The sequence below is a fragment of the Lygodium microphyllum genome, chromosome 1 (assembly GCF_053477565.2).
Source record: "Lygodium microphyllum isolate KBCC chromosome 1, Lygodium_microphyllum_v1.1.10, whole genome shotgun sequence".
Taxonomy (NCBI): Eukaryota; Viridiplantae; Streptophyta; class Polypodiopsida; order Schizaeales; family Lygodiaceae; genus Lygodium; species Lygodium microphyllum.
Genome location: NC_141135.1, coordinates 36,362,355 through 36,386,420, shown reverse-complemented (window position 1 = coordinate 36,386,420; position 24,066 = coordinate 36,362,355). Strand labels below are relative to the sequence as shown.

General features: G+C 41.2%; 1 protein-coding gene across 2 annotated transcripts in view; it reads left to right on the top strand.

Moving 5' to 3' along the window:
- LOC148040999 (DNAJ heat shock N-terminal domain-containing protein) overlaps window positions 1-24,066 on the top strand; it is a 68,691-nt gene that overhangs the window by 24,186 nt on the left and 20,439 nt on the right. For both annotated transcript variants that reach the window (XM_087675485.1, XM_087675495.1), the window contains 3 exons: window positions 7,578-7,655; window positions 7,757-7,859; window positions 7,964-8,052. In XM_087675485.1, coding sequence (XP_087531611.1) covers window positions 7,578-7,655; window positions 7,757-7,859; window positions 7,964-8,052 — 270 coding nt within the window. The remainder of the gene's footprint in view (window positions 1-7,577; window positions 7,656-7,756; window positions 7,860-7,963; window positions 8,053-24,066) is intronic.

Here is a 24,066-nt window from a genome sequence, read left to right as displayed (position 1 = left end):
TGTCAGCCCATAAACAATATGGTGTTTGCCGATGCTCCATCATACTCCATGCCATCTTGATTACACTTCGATTCTTTTGCTCCAATATGCCATTCTCTTGAGGTATGTTTGTGTTGGCAGCCTTTTGGTGAATGCCACGATTTGCACAAAACCTGGCAAGCTCGTGGGAGACAAACTTGCCTCCTTTGTCAGACTGCAAAGTCTTGAGTTTGCTACCAGACCTGTTCTTGAAGATCAACCAATCCTTGAAATGTGAGAATGCTTCAGACTTCAACTCCAAGAACATACCCATGTCATCTTGTTAAAATCATTAACAATTAGCATAAAATTTAAACTTCCCTTAAGGGGCTCCATCCTCATTGGTCCACATAAGTCCATCAGAAACAAGCTCCAAGGGCTTCTTAGCCCTTTGCGAAGCCTTGCTGGGAATCATATCTCTATGTTGCTTACCATGAATGCAAGACACACATAGCTTGTGTCATGAGGACATGTATTTTTGAAACCTCACTTAACTTATGGATTAATTTTTAATCACATGGTTAAGTAAATGTTGCACATGTGAGGTATGTAGTGGATGAGTTTCACCCAGGCATTGGAACTATACTTTTGCATTAGCTTATGATCAATTTGGCATGAATTTTGCCTCAATTTTTTTAAAATTGTGATAAGTTTCAGTTCAGTTTTTAATCAGTTTGAGAACTGTTTATGGTCACTTTTTGGATTAGTTTTACATTAGTTTTTGCATTGATTGTTGGTCAGTTTTTGCAATGAGTTTGTGATCAGTTTGGAGTCACATTTGCAGCAGTTTGTGATTGGTTCTCAAATGAGCAAGTGATCAGTTTATGATCAGATTATGCTCAGTTTTCAATGGTTTACATCTAGTTCCATGGACAAAAGTGTTTGTTATGATACCATTGATGTTTTAGCCATGGTTTATGCTATACTATGGTTTGCTTTTGCTAGATGAGTTGAGCTCATGAGAAATAGATGTCACATGATAATCTGGCAATGTTTTTGAGATTCTTTGTGAGTCTTATGTTATGTTATGATTGGTTGGTAATTTTCAGCATGTGTTGGGCAGCCATTGGAGGACCTTCTAAGGTAGCCAGGGATAGGAAGAAGACCAATCAACAGCATGTGTTAGCATTTACAGGCTGTTGAGATAAGGTAGTAGCAGTAAATGATTGATTTTCTTCAATTCATTGCATCTACAAGTTGTTGAGACAGGGCAGCAACAGTAAATGACATATTTTCTTTAGTTCTTCGTAAAGAAAGTCTGAATTTTCTATCTCCTCAGCATTCTCTCTCATCTCCTAGTCTTTCTATAGCTTTGCTCCAAAGATTGCAGCATTGAGATCACGAGAGGCTGAGAAATTTCAGATTTCTCTATTGTAAACCCTAATCTGTAGTAGAAATTAGGGTTCAGTAGCAACCTCGGGAAGCGTACTAGAAATTGGAAACTCCAAGACTTGGATTCAATAGGGCTGAAGCTATTTTTAGCCTGTTCAAGTGGAGGGATCAGCAAATAATTGAATTTGGGGTATTTTCCATCTCCATCAAAGCGGGAAAGCCAATTGATTGTCCGAATCAAGGGGCAAAACAGATTAAAGACTTGCTAGTCATTTTGAACAGCAATGGGAGTTGGAATACCGAAAGGGATTGGGAGAATCCCATTGTACATCAACTTCTTCTTCAATTAAGTTAAATAAATACCGAAAGGGGCGCCAATTTTGGTGGCTAACAGGGTGTCCAATGTCCAAGGTTATATGGTAAAGTGTACTTTTTAGTTTTGTGAATTTGTTAATTGCTGTAAATAGTGCTTAATCAGGTAATTTACCACCCTATTCAAGGAGGAAGGCTGGTTACAGCGTTGTGGCTCATCCCAATCTTTGGCAAATCCATGAACAAGTTGATCCACGAGCTGCCTTCCTAAGGTTCTTGTACTTGAGGTGGCCAAACCAAGTGTGCCATAGTTTGGTTTGTGTGCGCGAGGAAGAAAGAAGAAGAGAGGTGAAGGTGGATGAAGTCTTGATCTTGTAGGTTCTATTCTCCACATGACCTACATAAAGAACATGTCTCGAATCTCCATGAAGAACTTGGAAGGAGTCCTTATCGAACTCAACCATAGGGCCAAGTGCACAAATCTTACTTACTAAAAGTAGATGATATTCCAAATTCGGCACATAGAGAACTTTTGATGTGTGGGCATGCCCATCTGAAATGAGCTGTATATCATGTTTGCCTTTGATAGGGATTGAAGAATCGTCACCAATGAGAATTTGCATATGCATTGGATGCATACAAGCAAAACCATATATAGAAGTAGTCATGTGGGGAGACGCGCCATTGTCCACATTCCACTCACGAGGCTGGGGGGCCATCATTGTTATATCAGAGGCCGTCAGTGTTGAATCCTCAATCACCTCCAAATGTAGGAAGGTTGCTGATGAAGGAGCAACCACCGCTTCTGAGTTCTTCATAGATTTCTCCTTCTTGGTGTCCTTCTTGACCTTGTTGGGGCAATCCTTCTTCCAATGACCTGTCTTGCCACAAATGTGACAAGTAGACTTCTTGGCTTTGTTTTGCTTGGTCTTCTCTTCTGTCTTCTTCTTGGTGTTCATTCACCTATCAATGCCTCCAATTGGGAGCATTCTGTCCTTTGAGTTGTTTCTCTCGATCCAATCAATTAGAACAGACTCCTCCCATTTAAGGGTGTTTGTTTTCCTTGAAACAATCAGGGTGGAGTAGAATGCAATAAATTGGGGTAGTAACAACGAGAGAAGAGTTATTGCCATGTCTTGCGAGGTAATTCGCTTTTCTTGCATTCTAGACTTGCATCTACAATTGCGGAAGCTTATTGATATGCTTCCACATGAAAGTGGACTTGGATGGGTTTAACATCTGCATATATACCTCTAGAGATACCAGCTTCATTACGGTCATCCGATTGCAAAATTGATCCAATTCTAGCCATATATCTCGAGCAATAGCTAGATGCTCTATGTGGGCTATCACGGTGAGAGTGCGTGAGAGAAATAGGAACGATCGGATGCTGAAATTTAGCTTGTTTCAATGTGCATGTACCTTTGCCAACTTAGCTTTCTTATTTGAAGAAAGCTTGGATAAATCACGGGCTGTAGGACGGTCTATGGCTGTGGTCATGAGCTATGGCAAATCATAGGGCTCCAAGATGGCAAGCATCATTACCTGCCATATGTGATATTTCTCCCCATCGAGTTTTCGATCTTGAGGAAGGGCTGGTAACACAAGGATCTTATAGTCCATAATAGCCTAGAACTCCATGTCGAGCTCAGAAGACATTGCTATCTAAATTACTTGCACAAAAACAAGGGCAGCCCTCTCAGAGTCCGAGAACACAGCTTGCTAGGGCTTTCTCCGCTTGTCGCAAACCTGCTTCAACCATTGGAGGCGATGAAAACTCAAAATTTGTGGCAATAGGCTGAAAACACTGCTTTTTCTCCTTCATGAACAGCAAAACCTGCAAAAAAAGTTAGCAACTTTGCTCCTTTCCCATGCTTCTTTTCTTGTCTCAGCCTTCTGGCAATGCACAACCCTCTTGCTCCCCTTGGAGCGCTGAAAACACAGCCTTTTGTCGCACTGAAATCTCCCCGTTGGGTTTGCCCACGATCAATCATCCCTTCAATGTTGCTTTGATACCATGTCAGAGTACAACGAATGCGGAAGCGTATGACTGGATTGAAAGAAAGAAAGGAACAGAGAGAGAAGGGAGAGAGAGAGAAAGACAATGGAACATAGAAATTTGCAGTGAATGAAAGTTAGTGGATATGTACAACAGGATGTCGAATGTATTTGCGAGATCTCTCTCAACCTGCAAGCACACAATTTGAATGATGTGTGACCCCTAGGCTGAACTGCCTAAATAGGCAGAAAAAAAAAGCCTGATTGGCCAGTAAAAAACTAGCCGACAGCTGCAAATTAGGCCAATTGTAAATAGATAATAAAATAATCATAATTTGCTGTATTGTAAATGCTGCCTTGCAAGATAGCACATTGCCCAATTTGCTTGCCCTGCGTGGCACTTTCCTAGGAAATGCATAAATCTGCCCTAAATTGACTATACACCACTTGTGTCCATCCGCAGGATGATTGAATCTCTAACACTCTCCCAAACATGCCAATGTCAAAGGGGAAGGTGTAGCTTGGACTGACAAAGGTGTTCGAGGATTGAGAAGTTGACCAGTTTGGTCAAGATGTTGGTGTGGTTGTTTGAAGATGTCACAAACTCAAGGCAGATGGTACGTTACTTCACTTGCTCTTTGGTAGAGTGTTAGTGAATGTCAACATGCTTCGTTTTGTTTTGCTAATGATAGGGTTGCGAGTAAGACTACAAGTGCTATGGCACTCTGGCTATTGCAATGGATAATTGTAGGAGCCCCACATGGAAAGATAGCTGCAAATGAAGTAGTGGGAGCAAGCCTAGTAGAGTGTCTAGGACTCTACAAGATGTAATTAGGTGGAATGATTCCTAGATCTTGCATGGTGTGTTTGTACCAACAAGGTAACAAGTTCTTGGGAGGTGGTGGTGGAGTAGATGACTTTGTAGGTAGTTTGTTAGGCTAAAAAAGATGCATTACATAGTAAATCTTCATTAACTTTTTAAGATAGACCCAAAACTCAAAGATTACCAAAGTTTCAGTGTCCCATAAGCCAAAAGTCTAATTTTGGAAGTAACCACACCTATAAACATGGGGCAATCCTTATTCTTTACATATTGTGTCTTTGTATCATCTAGTTCATGATGATTTGCTATAGACATTGTTGAAACCTATGGTTTCCTTGAAAGTTGACAAAGCATCAATCACAACATTCTTTTTAACCTCAACAAGTACTTTTTGGAGTGGAGCATGGATAAAAAGTTGGTCCATCAGATATGCTTTTCAAACAACTTAGTAAAAAATCAGCCCCAAGCAAGTTTGGTGATCTATCTATACAACAAAGTCACAAAGTATTGATGATCTATTTGTACAACAAAGACAGTCCCAAGCAAGTAATATTTTCAAGTAGAAAGAGTACGGATTACAGCCACCAACTCTTCTCATAAATCTAGAAATGCTTATTTGCATCTTGTAAAACTCTACTCTCATAGGCCTCCACATGATGCCCATCTTGTTAGCATTGTACACCTCTTGGGTGACAAGGCTCATTGCTAGAGGGCATTTCTTTTTTGAAGTAGGTGTATTTAATGCTGGCTGACCTGCTCATTATTATGTATTTATTCAGCCTATTTATTGGCTGTCTCACTCCATAGTTTATCACACATTCATATGAACACTTTGCTTCCTGCTGGAGAGAGGGAGATTGCAACACTGTATTGGTCATTCCTGCCAATGAATAACTTCACCTCACGCTCAACTGCTTGCAAAGCATTCATCACAACACTTTCTATTTGAGCTGAAGCTTGCATCACCTGTTGTTGTTGTTGCACCTGCATAAGCATATTCATATTTTGCACCAACTGTTGCAAAACATCACTGGAGATTGTATTTGAAGGTTCTCCCATATTATCTTTCCTTCTTCTGTGAGACGACCTTTCACGTCGAGTTCACCAATGTCGGAGGGGTCTTTTTCGAACTGTTTCTTTGTACACACTTTTGAGCCTTGGTATATGGATTCTATTTTCCAAGTTCCTTCTCTTTGAGTTCACGCGTTTCAGTTCTTCGTGTTTACAAAGTTCTATGAGCTCTCTCGCTTTGCTTCCACTGCTCCACACCCTTCTGACATGGTATCAGAGGCCAACTGTTTTGGTTATGGTGTTGGTTGTTGTTCTGACTGCTGTTTTAGGTCTGATCAGACTTCCCTACTGCTCTAAAGTTTGTGTTTTGCTGCCATCTGGATTTGGCTGGAATGGGCATCAACTCTTGCAGCTGGGTGGCAGTTTTCAGCAACAGGGCGGCCTGATTTCTCTTTGTTTTCAGTGCTGACCCTGCATTTTTTGTATGCTGCAGCCTGCATTTTCACTTTCTAGCTAGCCATCGATTCTGCTTCAGCTGTGAACCTTTTGATCTTGCGTGCAACTTATTCTCATCTTTTAATGCAAGCGTCAATTCCTTCCTGCCTGAGTTTTCAGCCTCTTTGCATTTTCAGCCTGATTTTAGCGCACTCAAAGAAAGGTTCACACTTGTTGGTGGTTGCGTCTTTGTTCACTGCACTCTTTTCACATCTGTTTCTCTCTCGTCTAAATTGCTATCTCATATTGAATTGGTGAACTCTTGGTGTTGGGTTGTTAATCATAAGTGCCTATTCTCTCTCAAACCCCTTACCTTATCTTCTTTGCATCTCATCTACAATGGCCCCTCCATGCTGCAATACTGATGACAAGCTTAAGGCACAGACTATCGAACTTGGAGTGCGGTGACGAAAGCTTTGTTTATGCAAAAGCAACTCTAGTACATGGTTTTGGGATCTGCCCTGCATCCATGAAAACCATCTCCTCTCCCATGCAATTAGGATGAAGACAGCTATGAGAAAGTAGTCCCTTGATTGGAACAACGACGATGCCAAGGCATGCTCAGCTCTTCTTTGGTGAAGTCTTATCAGAAGTTACCTCCTGCAAGACATCTCCAAAGGTGTGGGAGAAGCTCTACCTTATGTACGTTGCATATGTAGCGCCTCACATATTATGAAGCAATAAGTTTATAAGTGGACATAAACAAGGGGAAGATCCAAGGCAGTGGGACATGATGGTGATACAAGCCACAAAGGGTTGCCTATAAATAGGCTGAAAGTGTGGAAAATGAAAGTAGTACAATGAGGATATTGAATGGTGATATAAGCCATGGAAGGATGCCAATAAATAGGCTGAAGCTCATGAATATGAATGTGAGTAGGCGGGACTGCAGTTGGTTCAAGCTTGCTTGCACCTGTTTTGGGGTGCTACATGGCCCTTCAAGCTATCTCCGCCTATGTTTCTTGCAGGTATCTTTAGCTATATGTGTATGCTTAACATGAATTCTCCAGGCTCACTTGATAGGTAGGTCACATGGAGTGGGTTCCTTGGCTGTGGGAGGTGGTTTGGAGGATCCCATTTTAGTTGCCTTCGGCAATGGCTAGGAGGGGAGTCGGGACAGGGGATCTCTTGTTTTTCTATCCTTTTGGAATGGGTTGTAAACTTTCCATTTCAAGGAAAAAAGAGGTTCTGCGAGCTCAAGGTATGCATTAGAATCGATGATCAGCTTCAGTCTTGTGAGGATTGAAATGAAGGAAAAAGATAAAAAAGAGCCTAGAAATCTATACACATATTATTTAAATAACCAAACAGATTTTATGTAGATGTGAAATAACATACTTATTGCGAATTAAGAGCCCATACACAGCATTCTGAATTCTCTTTCCTTAGTTTATCATTCCCACCCAAGCTAGATCAAATCTAAATTTGTTGTGACTTAGAAGTTGTGACATGAGTAGTGCATATTACCTTTTACATGAAGTTCTTAGAAGAACCAAGCTAGCTTTTAATGTTAGATGGTGTCATATTTGTGCATTATTGGTCAGCGAATGGCTAGAAGGATAACATTATTATGACGGGTTAAATGCAGAGTGATTGGTCCCGCAATGCCATCTGCAGAGACACTAGCAGCTGCAGCCAAGCTTACAGAGGCAAGTATAGCTTTGAGGTTCGTGTGACATTTCCCTTATTCTTTTGCTGCACATTGGAGTTGCTTCTATGGATATTTTCCTTGTTGAAAACTTGAATAACATTGCCAGTTGTTTGCAGAGCAGCAGAGGAGGAGCTTGAACTCGATCCTTTGATTGGGCCCCCACCTCCAGCAGCTGTTGTTGAGGCAGAGTCTGCTAATGATGCTGAACGTTTTGAAGAAGCAAGTTTTTCTATGAGTAGTTTACCCCTTTTCTTTAAAATTTTGTTCCTAGCATACACATCTTATGTGGCCCATTCATTTTTTCTTCTTTCTTGTGTAAGTAGGTGGAGAGGATTTTGGCGCCGGATATTGAAAATGCTTATGAGATTCTTGGTCTGAGGGTTGGTGCAACACCTGAAATGCTCAAGAAACGGTTCACCTTTGCCCTGTGATATTTAGTGACTGGATAAATTAGCTGGTTTCCCACAGAACTGGTGGATTTATGAATTATTTGGTTTTCAGCTGCCAGTTTCTCCTTTAAAATCAGACCCTAAAATGTTGAAATGTGCAGCATAATAGGCACTGCAAACTGGAATGTGATGCTGTTACTCTCATATTTTCGTATGATGCCTAATATTTGACCTTCATCTTACAGGAGTCTAAGGAAGGTAAATCAGTAGGATTATTCTTAACTATCATTTTAGAGACGAGCAGGTGCTGAATTGAATCTGCTGCTGTTCTGAGCTGCTGCCACCCCCCTCCCTGTCAGCCAGGTGTGCCACCTCTTCTTCCCAGCCAGTGCAGCTCCCAACTGCTGTGAGAGATGGGACAGATTGAAGCTCAGCTGAGAGTACACAGTTGACAGTGACTAGAGTGTGAGAGTGAAGACATGACTCCCAATGCAATAATCAAAGAGTAATTTGCAAGTACAAAGTACAACCCTTAAACCTTAGGGTTGTTAATGTGTGTTCACACTTGAAAGGTGTAAAACACGATAAGTGCCCGAATTGTGTAACATAAGCACATAAAATAAAGAAGAATATAACTGGGGGAAAAAACCTCTCATAAGGAGAGTAAAAAGTATCCTAGTGTCCTACTGAGGATCACTGACACTCCTCTGTGAGCGTAGGCGTGAGTCAAACCCAACAAACCCCCTAGAGTGAAGAGTGATCATCATACAAGGATCATCTTCCAAAGGAGATCAAATTTGAAGCATTGCAGAATGCTTCAAATTTGTCATGGGGAAGAGCTTTGGTGAAGATGTTTGCCACATTATTGGTGGTAGGACAATAGGCAAGGCTAATATCTCTTGCATGTAGCCTCTTTCTAACAAAGTGATAGCGGATCTTATGTGTTTCGTGCATGTATGAAACATTGGGTTCCGTGCCATTGCAATGGCACTCTAACTGTCAGTAAACAAAGGAGTAGGCTCCATGATAGATACATCAAGATCAGCCAACAAACATCTTAGCCATACACATTCAACTGTGGTGGTGAAAGTTGCATTGTATTCAAGTTCATAAAATGATGTGGCAACAGTGGATTGTTTCTTGCTAAGCCAAGAGATACAAGATGAGCCAAGAAAGAAACAATTTCCACTCCTAGAGTGACACGAATCAAAATCACCAGCCCAATCTAAATCATTGTAAGCATGTAGTTGCAATGGTCCTTCCTTGTCATAAAGCAATCCAAGAGTCCTAGTCTCTTGCAAGTAACGAAAAACACGCTTAACAGCTTGCCAATGCAATATGCATGGGCTGTGTATATATCTGCTCAAGGCTGAAATTGCAAACTGAATATCTGGCCTTGTGTTGCATAAATAAATGAGGCATCCAATTGTTGGAGCATATGTATAAATGCCAAACAGATCATTGTCATCATGCAAAGATAGCTTGAGTCCATTCTCCATTGGAGTGCTAACTAACTTGCAATCCTGGAAGCGAGATCTCTCAAGGAGTTTACCAATATATCTGGATTGTGACAATCCAATGCCTCTAGTATCATGAATAAATTGAATGCCCAAGTAGTAACGCAAAGGCTCCAAATTTGACATTTCAAAAGTTGGCTGCAAATTTTTCTTGAATGCTGAAATTTGATCAGCATGTGTCCTTGTGAGTAGAACATCCACATAAAGACAAATGACTAGGAGAGATTCCCCTTCTTTGCATACATAAAGAGTAGACTTTGATGGGCTGTTAAGGAACCCTTGGCTAAGTAAAAATGCATTAATTTTTGCATATCAAGCTCATGGAGCTTACTTCAAACCATACAAAGCCTTGATCAGCTTGCATACCAAGTGTTCGGATCCCTCAACTGCAAAACCAATGGGCTGCTGTACATACACTTCTTCTTGAAGTTCCCCATGTAAAAATGTAGTCTTAATATCAAGCTGGTGCACAGTCCAACCATGATGGGCAGCCAAAGCAACCATAGACCAAATGGTAGTCATACGGGATGTAGGAGCAAATGTCTCCTCATAGTCAATGTCTTTCTTTTGTGCGTAGCCTTTAGCCACAAGCTTGGCTTTATACTTGTCAATGGATCCATCTGCATTTCTTTTTAGTTTATAGATCCACTTTGTACCAATGGTTTTCTTTCCAACAGGCAATGTCACTAAATCCCATGTTTGATTCTTTATAATAGAATTGTTGGAAAATGGCAGCCAACTATGGAGAGAGAGAGGAGAGACAATGACAGCAAGAGAGTGAGCTGAAGCAAAAAGAGAAGAAAGTACAACTTATGTTTAGGCCAAGGGTTGACCTAACCAGCCTTCCACCAACTAACTAGAGTTAGGTTCATTTTACTCTAGAGCCTAGTGTCACTACTTGAAGTTTCTAAGACACTAGGTGTACACACCTTACATTGACACTTTAATAAGTGTCCATACCACACAAATTACATTGGGCGTTGCCCATGGAATCGGCAAATTCTAACACCCCCCTGCAGTGCCAATGTGATAAAGTACAAGGATGATCAATCACCAAAGGGTAACAAGTTTAAGGACTTTCGAAAAGCCTCAAACTTCTCGCGTGGTAGTGCCTTGGTGAAAATGTATGCAATATTTTTCTGTGTGGGTACATATATCAAGATGATCTCTCTTACATAGCATCTCTCTCTCTGACATAATGGTAATGCATCTCTAAGTGTTTCGTGCGAGCATGAAACACAGGATTTTATGCTACTGCAATAGCATTCTGACTATTAGAAAGAATGGGTGTAGGACTCTCCAATGGTAAATGTAGATCAACCAACAATCTGCGCAACCATACACAAGCCACTGTTGCTGTGAAGGCTGCCCTGTACTCAGCCTCACAAGACGAGGTAGCCACTATAGGCTATTTCTTGCTTAGCCATGAAATGCATGAATGGCCTAGAAAGAAACAATGTCCACTAGTAGATTGCCTAGTGTTTGCATCACCAGCCCAATCTGAATCACTGTAAGCTTGTAAGTGCAAGTCTCCCCCGCTAGAAATTAATAATGCATGTGATTGAGTACCTTGCAAATATCTGAAGATCCGCTTAACAGCTTGCCAATGTATGGTCCGTGGGCTATGCATATACTTGCTCACCTGAGATATTGCATACTGAATGTCAGGGCGTGTGTTGCAAAGATAAATAAATCAGCCAATAGCCTAGCTGTAAATTGCAACATCAGACATCTCTTCACTATCATGCATAGACAACTTTAAGCCTGGCTCCATAGGAGTGCACATAGGTTTGCAATCTTGCACACTAAACCTATGTAACAGCTTATCCACATAGGTGCAATCTTGCATACTAAACCTATGTAATAGCTTATCCACATATTGTGATTGTGACATGATGATACCATGCTAATTTTGGGTGAATTGAATCCCCAAATAATAGTGTAGGCAGCCTATATTTGACATAGCAAATGAATGTTTTAATTCAGCCTTAAAATCTGCAATTTTTTCTTCTGTAGGTCGAGTGAGCAGCATGTCATCTACAAAGAATGATAATCAGCAAGTCCCCCCCCCCATTCTTAATGTATAGAGTGGGAGTAGTTGGATTATTTTTGAACCCTTTGCTAGCCAAATAAGCATCAATTTTGGAGTACCATGCACGAGGAGCCTATTTGAGACCATAAAGAGCTTTATGCAGCTTGCATACCATGTGCTCTTTCCCTTTAACCACAAACCTTGGAGGTTGTGACACATAAACATCCTCATGCAAATCCCCATTCAAGAATGCTGTCTTAATGTCCAACTGATGTACTTTCCAGGCATAATTTGCAGCCATAGCAATCACACATCTCACCGTACTTATACGGGATGTAGGAGCAAAAGTTTCTTCATAATCTATGCCCTTCTTCTGTGCATAGCCTTTTGCTACCAACCGTACTTTGTACCTGTCAATTGTACCATCAGCCTTGCGTTTGAGTTTAAAAACCCATTTTGTGTCAATGGAATCCACAAGATCCCATGTAGAGTTAGTGGCAATAGAGTCTAACTCATCCTGCATGGCCTGCATCCAATGTACATCTTGCTGAGCTTCGTCCAAGGAAGTAGGCTTATCATCGTCCAATAGTGAGCTCATAAAGACATGCTCATCACAATCATCTACTTCCGTAAAATCAATCAAATGTGCCCCCCTTGCATCATTTGCTGCATTTCTGGCAGCCCTTCTAGTGCATTGAGGTATAGGAGCATCCATTTTACTCTCCTGGAGAGTTTGTAACAGCCATCTTGGGACTGTTTTGGCTGCATTTACAGCAGCCCTTTCATGCTGTATTGCTTCTTCCACTACATGTGGCAAATCATCATCGATACGTTGGTGTTCGAGAGCATATGGTGTAGCAACAACTTGCTGTATTAAGTCTGTCCTGCCATTTACAGCAGTCACAGACTCCAAAGTAAGTGGCAAAAGACCCTCAAAGACATCACCAATATCATGGGTGGCTAGCATTTGAAACTGATCATGTGAGAATGCATCATTTTCAGCAAATAGGACATCCCTACTGACAAAGACTTTCTTCGTGCGTGGGTCATACAAGCGATAGCCCTTGCTCTCCAAACTATAGCCAACAAATATGCATTTTACAACCTTGTCATCAAGCTTCCCATGAAGCTCTTTTGGAACATGTGCATAGGCTATGCAACCAAATACCCAAAAGTGGTCTACTTTGGGTTTCTTGCCATGCCAAGCTTCGAACGGTGTGATCGTCTTCAGTGCCTTAGTGGGTGCACGATTCAACACATGATTTGCACACTGAAGGCCTTCTAGCCAAAATTTATGAGGTAGCCCCTTGCTTTTTAGCATACAACGAGTCATCTCCATAAGAGTCCGATTCTTCCTTTCAGCAACACCATTTTGCTGAGGAGTTATTCTAACAGTGGCTTGATGCGTAATGCCATGATCAAGCAAATATGTCTCAAAAGCACGAGACATGTACTCTTCCCCTTTATCTGTGCGAAGTGTATGCACTTTTAAGTCAGTTTCAGTTTCAGCTTCAAGCTTTGCAACAAGATGTTTGAAATGCATGAACACATTGGATTTTACATTTAGCCCATACACCCATGTATACTGAGTGTGGTCATCAATAAATGTAACAAAGTACTAATGATCTCCAAGTGCACGTGTTCTCATGGGACCACAAACATCAGAGTGAATAAGCTGCATTTTTTGGATAGTATGCACTGCACCATCCTTTTTGAAGGCAAACCTATGCATGTTGCCCAAAATACATCCCTCACATGCATGAGGAGGTGGAGTCTCCACTGGAGGCAATGCATTTACCATATGACACCTCTGAAGGGTTATCAAACTTCCAAAGCTCATGTGTCCATAGCGGGCATGCCATAGCTTCGCATTTTGCATAGCGGACGAAAGAGTAGTGACTGCTAAAGCATCATGAGACTGTCTGTCATATGTATCCAACAAAAATAGACCCTTATGTAGGGTGTCGGACAGCCTAAGTGCATAATCCATCTCTGTGTCTCTAACAATGCATTTGTCATCCTCAAAGATGACCTAAAAGCCATGCTTATTAAAAGCAGAGATAGACAACAAGTTCTTTGTAGTGCCAGGTACAAACAAGACATCTAGAAGCATGAAATCACAACCATCTGTAACAGTAATAGTGACTGTCCCAATGCCACATATATCATAACTGCTGCTGTTCGCACATGTAACACGCTTCCTAGTAGGGGCTGAATGCAAAGAGGTAAACAAACACTTCCTGGAAGTGATGTGCTTTGATGCCCCACTGTCAAAATACCATGTTTGCTGCATTTTAGCAGCATTAAATGCTGAATTAGCCATTGAAGAATCATAACTGCATGTGAGAAATGTATAGTCCTCCTCTACAAAGTTGGTTGAAGTATCATCATCATTAGATTTGCTGGATGATGTTTCTTGGATAGCCAAACCAGAGTTTTTTTTCTTCTCTTTGGCGAATCTCTTTCTGCATTCATCGATATAGTGATCGAGCTTCTTGCAATAATGGCATTTCCCCTTCTTTTTAGTCTTTTCTGTGTCTTGGACAACCTTATTTGATGGCTGTCCAACTTCATCCTTTTGCTGATTTTTTACATTTTGCTTGACTTTTTCTTTGCCTTTGAACTTGGAAAGCATAGCCACATCACCTGAACGCAATGCCACATTCTTCCAAGACTATTCTTCCAACTTCACAAATGTAAGGGGCTGTTGCCCCCCCCCGTCAAAGATAACATCAAAGAGGTGTGGAAACCAAGATATGACTCTGGAAGAGAGTTCAGTGTGATGTTTACCAATTCAGCATCCTGAATGACCTCATCAACATTGAGTAGCTGCTCATGAGAATTCTGTATGTGAGTAAGGTGCTCTGTCATGCTATCATGTTCATCCATGGTCACATTGGCCAACTCTCTGCGGAGATAGGATATCCTTGTCTCATTGCGTGCCGCAAACATACGATCAAGTACATCCCATGTTGATTTTGAGGTCTTACAAGACCGAATGTGTGGAATAATTGCCCTTTTCACACTGACAAGGCAATCAAATAAAGTGCCTGTGCATCTTTTGAGTCCCATTTCCTTTGATCCTCAGTAGGAGGGAGAGGAGGGTCAGTAGCAGTAGCAGTACCAATGCCACCACAAGCAGCACCGGCAACTTGTCCTCAAGCGTTACGCTAAGGTGTTTGAGGTACAAGACCCCTTGGTCGCTGCAAATCACCTGTAACATAGTCCCACAAGTCCTTCGCCACAAGAAGGTTACGGACCATAAAACTCCACAGTGGGTAGTTTGAGCCATTAAGTTTGTCCTCCTGAGTGAGGACACCGAGGATGTTACTTTGATCATTATTCCCCTGATGTGCCGCTGTCAATGATAGACAAAAATCTGCAGCCAAATACTTCAATGCTGAAGTATAGAGTGTACTCCTCAGAGTACCAAAATCCCCCATGTGATTAAGAAACAAGTACCAAACTGTCACTCAAATGCCAAAGTGTGCACAATGCCACCCAAATCAGCACTCAGTCAGTAAATTACAGCACTATACTGCTGTACCACACCAGCCTCGAAATGTGTGCCACAAAAGTACAAAATTCAGCAACTTAATGCTGATTCTTACCAAAATTTATGGAAATTTTTCAAAATTCTCTGCCCAATCTGATTGTAACAGCAATTAAATGCTATTGTACTGCTTGTTGCTTGCCTTGGAATGCGTGTCGGGCAAAAGCCCCAAATTTCTTGAGCCAATGTGGAAAAAATTGCACAACGTCTATGAGTTTGGTAACAATTTGGGCAAAGGGCCTCCAATCGGGCAAAACCCCCAAATTTTTGGTGGGAATGTTCAAGAAATTGAGAAATTTCTTCGAATTGGTTGTCAATTCGAACTCCGGGAGCAAAAATTAGCAAAAGCTCCAAATTTTTGGGCAACACGAGCTGAGATTCGAGAAGAGATGGCTGAAATAGATTGGAAATTCCAGAAATTTGGAGAAAACCCCAAATCTGAAAATTAGGATTTCTGCACTTTTTAGGGTTTGCAGAAATTGGCGGGCAGGATTGAGAAAATGGCAGGTAGAGCTGAGAAAATGGTGTGCAGAGCTGAAAACAGCAGCTCCTCGGGCTGTGTGTGGGACTGCACGTTGGACTGCGTGCAGGGCTGCACGCAGGCTGAAAACAGCAGATCTGGAGCAGATGACTGAGCTGGACAGATCTGGAGCAAATGGACAGATTTGGAGCTGATGGCTGAACTGGATAGATCTGGAGTAGACAAGAGACGGCTCAGCTACAGCTCCTCCTCCGCTTCAGCAGCACCTCACAGCAGCTGAAAACTCTTCCTCGAGTTGAGAACCAAGCTAGCAGCAGTAGGACCTTGGGCGCGGGATGGCACCGGCTGACGGTGGCTGAATGGAATCTGCGCGTACGAGCTGCTTTGATACCAAATGTTGGAAAATGGCAGCCAGCTATGGAGAGAGAGAGGAGAGATAATGATAGCAAGAGAGTGAGCTAAAGCAAAAAGAAAAGAGTGTACTTGCTAGAATGAAAGATAGAGTGAAAGTACAACTTATGTTTTTGTCAAGGGTTGACCTAACTAGCCTTCCACCAACTAACTAGAGTAGGTTCATTTTACTCTAGAGCCTAGTGTCACTACTTTAAGTTTCTAAGACACTAGGTGTACACACCTTACATTGACACTTTAATAAGTGTCTACACCACACAAATTACATTGGGCGCTGCCCATAGAATCGGCAAATTCTGACAAGAATCAAATTCAACTTGCATTTCTGCCATCCAATGCACACTTTGTTGTGCATCCTCAAAACATTCAGGCTTCTCATCATCAAGTGTATGTGCTGCCATAACAAACTCAATTGTATTAACATGATCATGCATATTAACTTGTCTTCTAGTACGACCAGCAATAGGAGCATCCAAATGACTATCTTTCATAGTGTGCAAGTACTATCTAGGCATTTGCCTAGCTTTTTGATTGTGTAGAAGCTCCTGTTGAATCTCAAATTTTGGCATCTTGTTGAATATTCAGATCAGTCATAGGCTGAATTTTTGCATTGCTCAATGGAAGAGTTGGCTGAACATTATGTTCATTTACCGAAGCTCCAGTTGTATCACCAAAGGAAATGGGCAGCAACACTTCAAACACATCATTGGCAGCTTGATATGTATCAAAACCAACAAGGGATAATTCTGATTTTTCATCAAAAACCATATTCCTATTGACAAATACTTTCTTCGAAACAAGATCATACAGTCTATATCCTTTGCTCTTACTGCTGTACCCTACAAAAATGCATTTAACAACCTTGTTGTGCAACTTCTTTTGTAGTACTTTGGGAATATGAGCATACGCAAGATACCCAAAAGTACGAAAATGGTCAATTGAAGGTTTTTGACTGTTCCAAGCCTCAAAAGATGTAACATTCTTTAATGCCTTGGTAGGGCACTTGTTTAAAAAATGGCAAGCACACATAACTGCTTCCATCCAAAAACTATGTTGCAAACTCTTAGCTTTCAGCATACATCTACATTTGTCATCATCGAATGTGACCCGCATATCACACTTTGCTAAAGAAGAAATGGACAACATATTCTTCTTTATGCGTGGCACATATAATGTATCTTGTAAATAGAGAGCAGAGCCATCAATGCTTGTCAAAACAATCTCCCCAATGCCTCTAACAGGGTAAGATGCATTGTTGGCACACTGCATAGACTTGCCAATAGGAGCTGCAATAACAGAGGAAAACAAATCCTTGCGGGGTGTAATGTGTCGAGAAGCACCATTGTCAAAGAACCAAGTGCTAGTATCCTTAGTAGAGCTAAGTGCTCTATCAGCTTTAGAAGAGTCGTAACTGCAAGTGTAGAAATAGTAGTCATGGTCTACAACAAAAGACGTGGACTTGGGAGCAATAGAACCAGCCTGACACTTCTTCTCCCTAGCCAGTGCAGCTCCAATTCTAGTTGGAGTTTCAGGTTGCAGTTGAATCTCAAGTTCTAGTTGGATCCCCGATACCAATAGACAGCACTTGTTATGAGGTCGTGAAATTTCAACTTATTTCTCTTGGGACAAAAAAGGTGTGCTCATGTGAGATTAAGTTGGAATGTTAGTCATGGCGACATACAAAATTAGCTTGGGCAGTGGGGGACATTGGTAGAAGTTGTGGAGGACAAGGGCCGGTGTGGTACCTAGGACAGATCTTGGTTAGAGACATTAAATAGCCCCATTCTTCGAAATGACTTTTGGTCTCATGGGGTTTAGAGAATTAAATCATCTAATGTCTTGGACTAAGATTTGTGAAAGTGTTAACACTTCTAGGTTCATAGAAGTTGGAGCTTCAAATTTGAGGCTAGGTAGTGGCCAATACTTGGACATGGCTAAGTGTTTTTCAATATTCTAAATAAGTAATAGTTTGAAACTCATTTTTAGGGGTTTGGTTCTGCAGATTGCATGGGCACTGAGCAGGTATGCCAGTTGTTGGCAGGCTGCCATGAATAGAGCCAAGCAAGGCTACGGAAGGCCATTTTGGGCTGTTCTGGGTAGTTGGACATTAGAGGAGAGACCATTGACAGCAGGTGACAGCAGTTTGGGACAAATTGACAGCAGGAAGACCACTTTGAGTAGCAGACAACATGATCTGGAACAGTTTGTTGGGCAGGAGGCGACTTGATTTTGAGCCTTCTTTTGGGCTGATGACAGCTGCTGCACCATGTTTTCTGCTTGGGAAGACTGATTTTTCTCTCTTCTATTGTTTTTCTCTTCCTCCATGCTAGTGTTTCAGTGGTGAATATGGCCTAGGTGGGAAGAAATTGTGTGTTAGATGAGATGAGATGAGATATGAGAGAGTTGGAGCCCACAATTGACCTACAAGACTAATCAGATAATTCATAACATTCCACTTCGGATATGAGATGAGATTGTGCGTTAGATGAGATGAGATGAGATACGAGAGAGTTGGAGATGAGATATGAGAGAGTTGGAGCCCAAAATTGACTTGCAAGACTAATTAGATAATTCATAACATTCCACTTCGAATATCGGTGCCATGAAGGTGCATAAAATGAAAGAAAGAAAATAAACATACTTAGATGGGATAAACTCTGAGCTCTTATGATTCATAAGAGCTCGTTTTTTAAATGGATAGCTCAATAGACAAGAGGTGGAGTAGAGAGAGAGAATGAGAGTTGACACACAAAGAAGCATGCAAGAATACCTTCACTAAAAAGAATCACAAGAATGAAAGTATGAAACCAACCTTCCTCCTCGGAGAAGGTGGTAACGACTTGATAATCTTGGACAATGGACAACATCTTGGCCCCAAAACTAGCACCGTTTGCGGTATTTCTTTAGCTTTTATTGCAAATGGATGGAGTAAAACTTAGATTCTTTGATCTCCTCCAATAATCCAAGTGCCTCTTGTTGTCAAAACTGACCAATAACTTCAAATTGATTCGCCCCTTAGTTTGCTTGGGATTGACTTTCACCTTACTCTTTGAAAGAGAAAAATTAAGCCCCAAATCTGATATTGCTGGCTGGCCTCTTTAATCTAACTGAAATTCTTTAATTTTAGTTACTGGAATTTAATCCTAGGCCCTCAAATTTGAGCACACATCTTGAGGTGGCTGTCAAACCCTAATTTTTACTGTAAATTAGAGTTTATAGTAGAGATTTTCCAATTTCTCCACCTTTAATGACTCAAATCTTTGGATTTTGTTGAGATAACTTAAGGATGGTTGGTGGATGAGAGAGAATGCTGTAGAGAGAGAAATTTCCTAGTTTTATCTTGAGAAAGACTGAAAAACTGATGGTGCTGTGCTCAAGCAAACATGGAAGCTGTCATGAATCTTCTTCTCTTCCTTGCTGTTTGGCTCTTGTTCTTTACTCTTTGGCTCTCCTTTCCTCTTGTCCTCTTTTTACTCTTATTTCCTTGCCTCATTGTCTTTATGAAGTGATAGATAGACACGAGTAGTGATGTCGAGCTCGAATTGCAGAAAACATGCAAAAAACGCAGGAAAGCACAGGTTTGAAAAGAAAGCCACAACTTTTTTTAAATTTTTCTATACCTACGTGGCGCGTCTTACGCTTAGGACTAGTAGAAATGTTGATGCCCCTCTCCTCTATGCTATCACTTGCACTAGAAGGACCTTGGGCTGTTGTCACGTGCAATAGGTTTATAGCCTTAAACTGAAAATGTTGCAGTAACTGTTCGATGTACTTGGACTACCTCAAAACAACACCCCCTCAATAGTATCAGATTGGATACCAAAATAGTAGTGCAAGCGGCCAAGATTTGTCATAGCATATGCTTGCTGTAAATCAGCCTTAAACAATGAAATTTTTCGCTCATTACTCCCAGTCAAGAGCATAACATCAACACAAGATTAGAATGAGGAGATCATACCCATCTTGTCTAATGTAAAGGGTGCTCTTAGTCAGGGTGTTTTGAAAGTCTAGTCCAATCAAGTAAGAACGAATCTTCTTGTACCATGCTGGTGGTGCCTGCTTCAACCTACAGAAGGCTTTTCATACCCTCCTTTATTAACCCTAGTGGCTAGATGACATAGACTTCCTTATTTAAGTCACCATTGTAAGAAAGTAGTCTTAATGTCAAGCTGATGTATATTCTCGCTATGATGTGCAGCCAAAGCAATGATTGTTATGGATGGCTGTCATACGTGACATGGTTGCAAAGGTCTCATCATAATGAATGCCTTGACTCTGAGCATAACCCTTTGCCACAAGTCTAGCATTGTAGCTAGATCAATGCTACTGTCTACATGACTTTTAAGCTTAAAGACCTGCTTAGTGTTGATGGCACACTTGCCTTTAGGCAAGTCACATAACTCTTGAGTGTTGTTCTCATCAATGCTTTGCAACTCTCATTGCATAGCATCTAGCCAATGCGTATCCTCCAAAGCTTCCTTAACACAAAGAGGCTCTTCAACGCAAGCAGTGGCCAATAAGCACAGTTTGTAAAGTTTTTGATCCCTGATGAGAAGCTACTCTAGTATGTCCAAGAAGAGGGGCAGCTTGTTTGCTGTCACGTAAGGTATCCAACAGCCATCCAAGCATTGTCTTTCCTTGCTGAATAGCAGTCCTCTTTGCGATCTTTGCATCATCATTATTTGCTGCCTCAATGGAGGGAAAATCAGGCTGACTGAATTTGCTGCAATGGTGCATGAGATTGAGTGGGTGTATGCTCAACAATATTTGGCAATGATTTGATTAATGGCATAAGTGAATCAAACGTATCTTTGGGGCCAACAATTGTTTGATTTTTGCAATCAGGCAAAGATACTTCTGAATTTTCAGCAAGGACAACTTTTCTACTGACAAGCACTTTGCCTATAACTGGTTGATACAACTGATAGCCTTTGCTCTCAATATTATACCCAATAAAAATGTATTTACTTGCTTTGTCCTGCAACTTGTGTCCCTTTTGAGACAAAACACGAGTGTAGGCAAGACATCCAAAAGTACATGTGTGCAACCATTCATGAGAATACATTTGACTTAGCCTTCAAGCCAATTACCCAAGTGTGATGTGTGTAGTTGTCAATGTAGATAACGAAGTAGATGCATCCACTAAGAGAGGGAATGCACATAGGACCACATAGAACACTGTACACAAGCTGCAATTTCCATATGACACCCACACTCCCATTCTTGGAAAAGTTAAATCTATGCATTTTGCCAAGTAAACACTTCTCGTATATGTGCTTATGAGAGACACACATTGTTGAGCTAAAGAATGCATTATAAATTGATTAGCTCATTAAAACAACCCCAAAACATGGTTTTTATCAAAATTGTCATTAAATGACCGCTTTGCTAGAAAGTATATGTGTCCCATAAACCAAACCCTAATTTGGCAAGATGCACTCATCTATAAATAGATAGACTGCCTACTACTCAACCAGATTCCTTGTTTTGTAGGTTACCCAAGGTCTTTCTGTTAGCAATCATGTTTGTCATGCACTCTCATTGGCTGCCTATAAGCCTCAGTCTGAGTCCAGATGGGGACATTAGGAGCTCTTACATGTCTGCCATGTGCTATGATAGAAGAGGCAGCTCATTCTAGAGTTTGCATCAGTTTAGGAGCGATTATTAGTCAGTTTCCAATCATTTTGCAATTCGTGCCACATTGTCAGTATTCCAGACTGCTGCCTAAGGATTTTTGGCATTATTAGCTGCAGTTGACTTGATTATTTGGCACTCTTTGATGTTGGATGGCTAGATTTGGGAACATATATTTTTTGTGTTCTACTGCTCCATACGACACAGGTGGACCATGTATAGTCCTCCTATTGTGGAGATATAGTTGATTTCCACTGTTCGGGACCATCTACAACAAAACACGGATTTTTGTAGGTGTTTGTAGGTGTTGAAGATGTCTTATCACCGATTCAATGGCTTTGATGACTTTGATGAGGAGATCTCTCAATCACTCCTTTGACATGCAGTGTGATCATTGTGAAGATCGAAGGTCCTAGCCTTGATGGCACCATCAATACATGTGCTTGTTCTTCCTTCTCTTCCCAAAGAAGACCGTTTGGACAAATCAAATTATTTGCTTTGGTCCTATAAGGTGGAATGTATTCTTGACACTTTTGATCTTTGGGAGTTGGTACCCACTCTATTCCCACCGATGGGGGATCCCAAAGTGGGATGGACAATGGATCATGCGGCCCTATTGGATCCGCCCAATTTTAGAGCATGATCTTTGCTCTTTATGAGCTTACAGGATTGTATTCTAGTGCATGTCATGAGGACATGTATTTTTAAAACCTCACTTAATATGTGGATTAATTTTTAATCACATGATTAAGTAAATGTTGCACATGTGAGGTGCAACTGGGATTAGAGTAAATTTACAAGCCTGGGACCTGAGAAAATCACGGGATGTCAAAGGCAAAAGTTGCTATAAGTTATGTTGCATAGGTACTTAGTGGTATTTGGTATCAATTGTTGGCCTAGGTCATTCATTTGGCCATGAGTGTCATTTGGTGACATTAGAGATGTGGCGTTTAATGGTACCTAATGCCGATCTAATGGTCAAAGATGACACAGAGAGACTCGGGAGTGGAAGATGCCTAGCTAATTTAATTATTGGCCAGTCAAATTAATTTTTTAGGGCACCGAAATAATTATTAGATTACTTTTCAGTAAATTAAAGACTGAAAATTAATATTTAATGATAGATAATGTTGGAAAAACCATTTAGGAAGGCTGCCACTTGGCAAACTTGCCCATACAGACTGGTAAAAGGTTAAAGAAGAGGAAAAACGAGATCATTCTTGCTATAGCAAATGTGGGAGAGCTGTGAGCAGCCATGGCCAGCCTATTTTCAGCCATTGTAGCCAGTCACGAGTGAGTTTTGAGGAGGCGATTGCAGATTCGGACCCTCCGTAGTTGGGCAATTGCATCCAGGTACAAGGTGACAGCTGATTTGGATGTCTCAGTTGTAGACGACAACATTTAATGCTGTTTGGCAAGGCAACAACTGCATTTGACTAATTTACAGTCATTCTTCGCGACAAAACTTTGAATTTTCTCTCTCTACAACTTTATCTCTTATCTCCCAGCCATTTCACAGTCTTGCTCCAAAATCTTAGCATTTGGACCCTTGGAGGCTGAGAAATTGCAAATTTTTTTGCTATAAACCCTAATTTACAGGCAGAAATTAGGGTTTAGCAACAGCCTCCGGAAGCGTGCTAGAAATTGGATGCTCCAAGACTTGGATTTTTCAGGGCTGAAGGTGAATTTCAGCTAAATTCAGGCGGAGGACTAGCCAGCCATTGAATTTGGGGCGTTTTCATCGTCCATGAAGTTGGTGAAGGCCAATTAAGTGCCCGAATCAGGGACAAATCAGATTGAAGACTTGTTGGTCACTTTGGACAGTAAGGGGAGTTTGGATTGTGAAGGGGATCGGGAGAATCCCATTGTAAATCAACTTCTTCTTCAATAAAGCTAAAGAAATACCGAAAGGGGCGCCAATTGTGGGGCCAATCGGCTGTGCATTGTCCAAGATCACTAGGTAAATTTGCATTTTCAGATTTACATTTATTGTTTGCGGCTGTAATTAAGTTGTAATTAGGGATTTACCACCCATCCACAGAAGGAAGACTGGTTTCATGGTTTCATTGCCAGGATACCATCAAATCCTTTGAATTGGTGGGCCCGTGGTACTTGATTGCAACTTGGGACTATTGCATTATTGCTGAAATTGTTCTCAGCAGTGAATTGCAGCAAGCATGTCTTCACATGGTGATATAGGATCAAGTGGAGAGGATGCATCACTCCTTGGTCAATCACGTGGTGAAGGGGGAAATGCAATGACTGATGCTGGGCATCGTTCTCAGTATGGACAGCATGCTGAAAATGTGGGAAATGACCTAAATGTTGGCATTTCAATGCATAAAGAGGTTGATGACCAGCAAGGGGCTGAAGAATTTGATGATAGATTCAAGGATCGAATGCGTACAA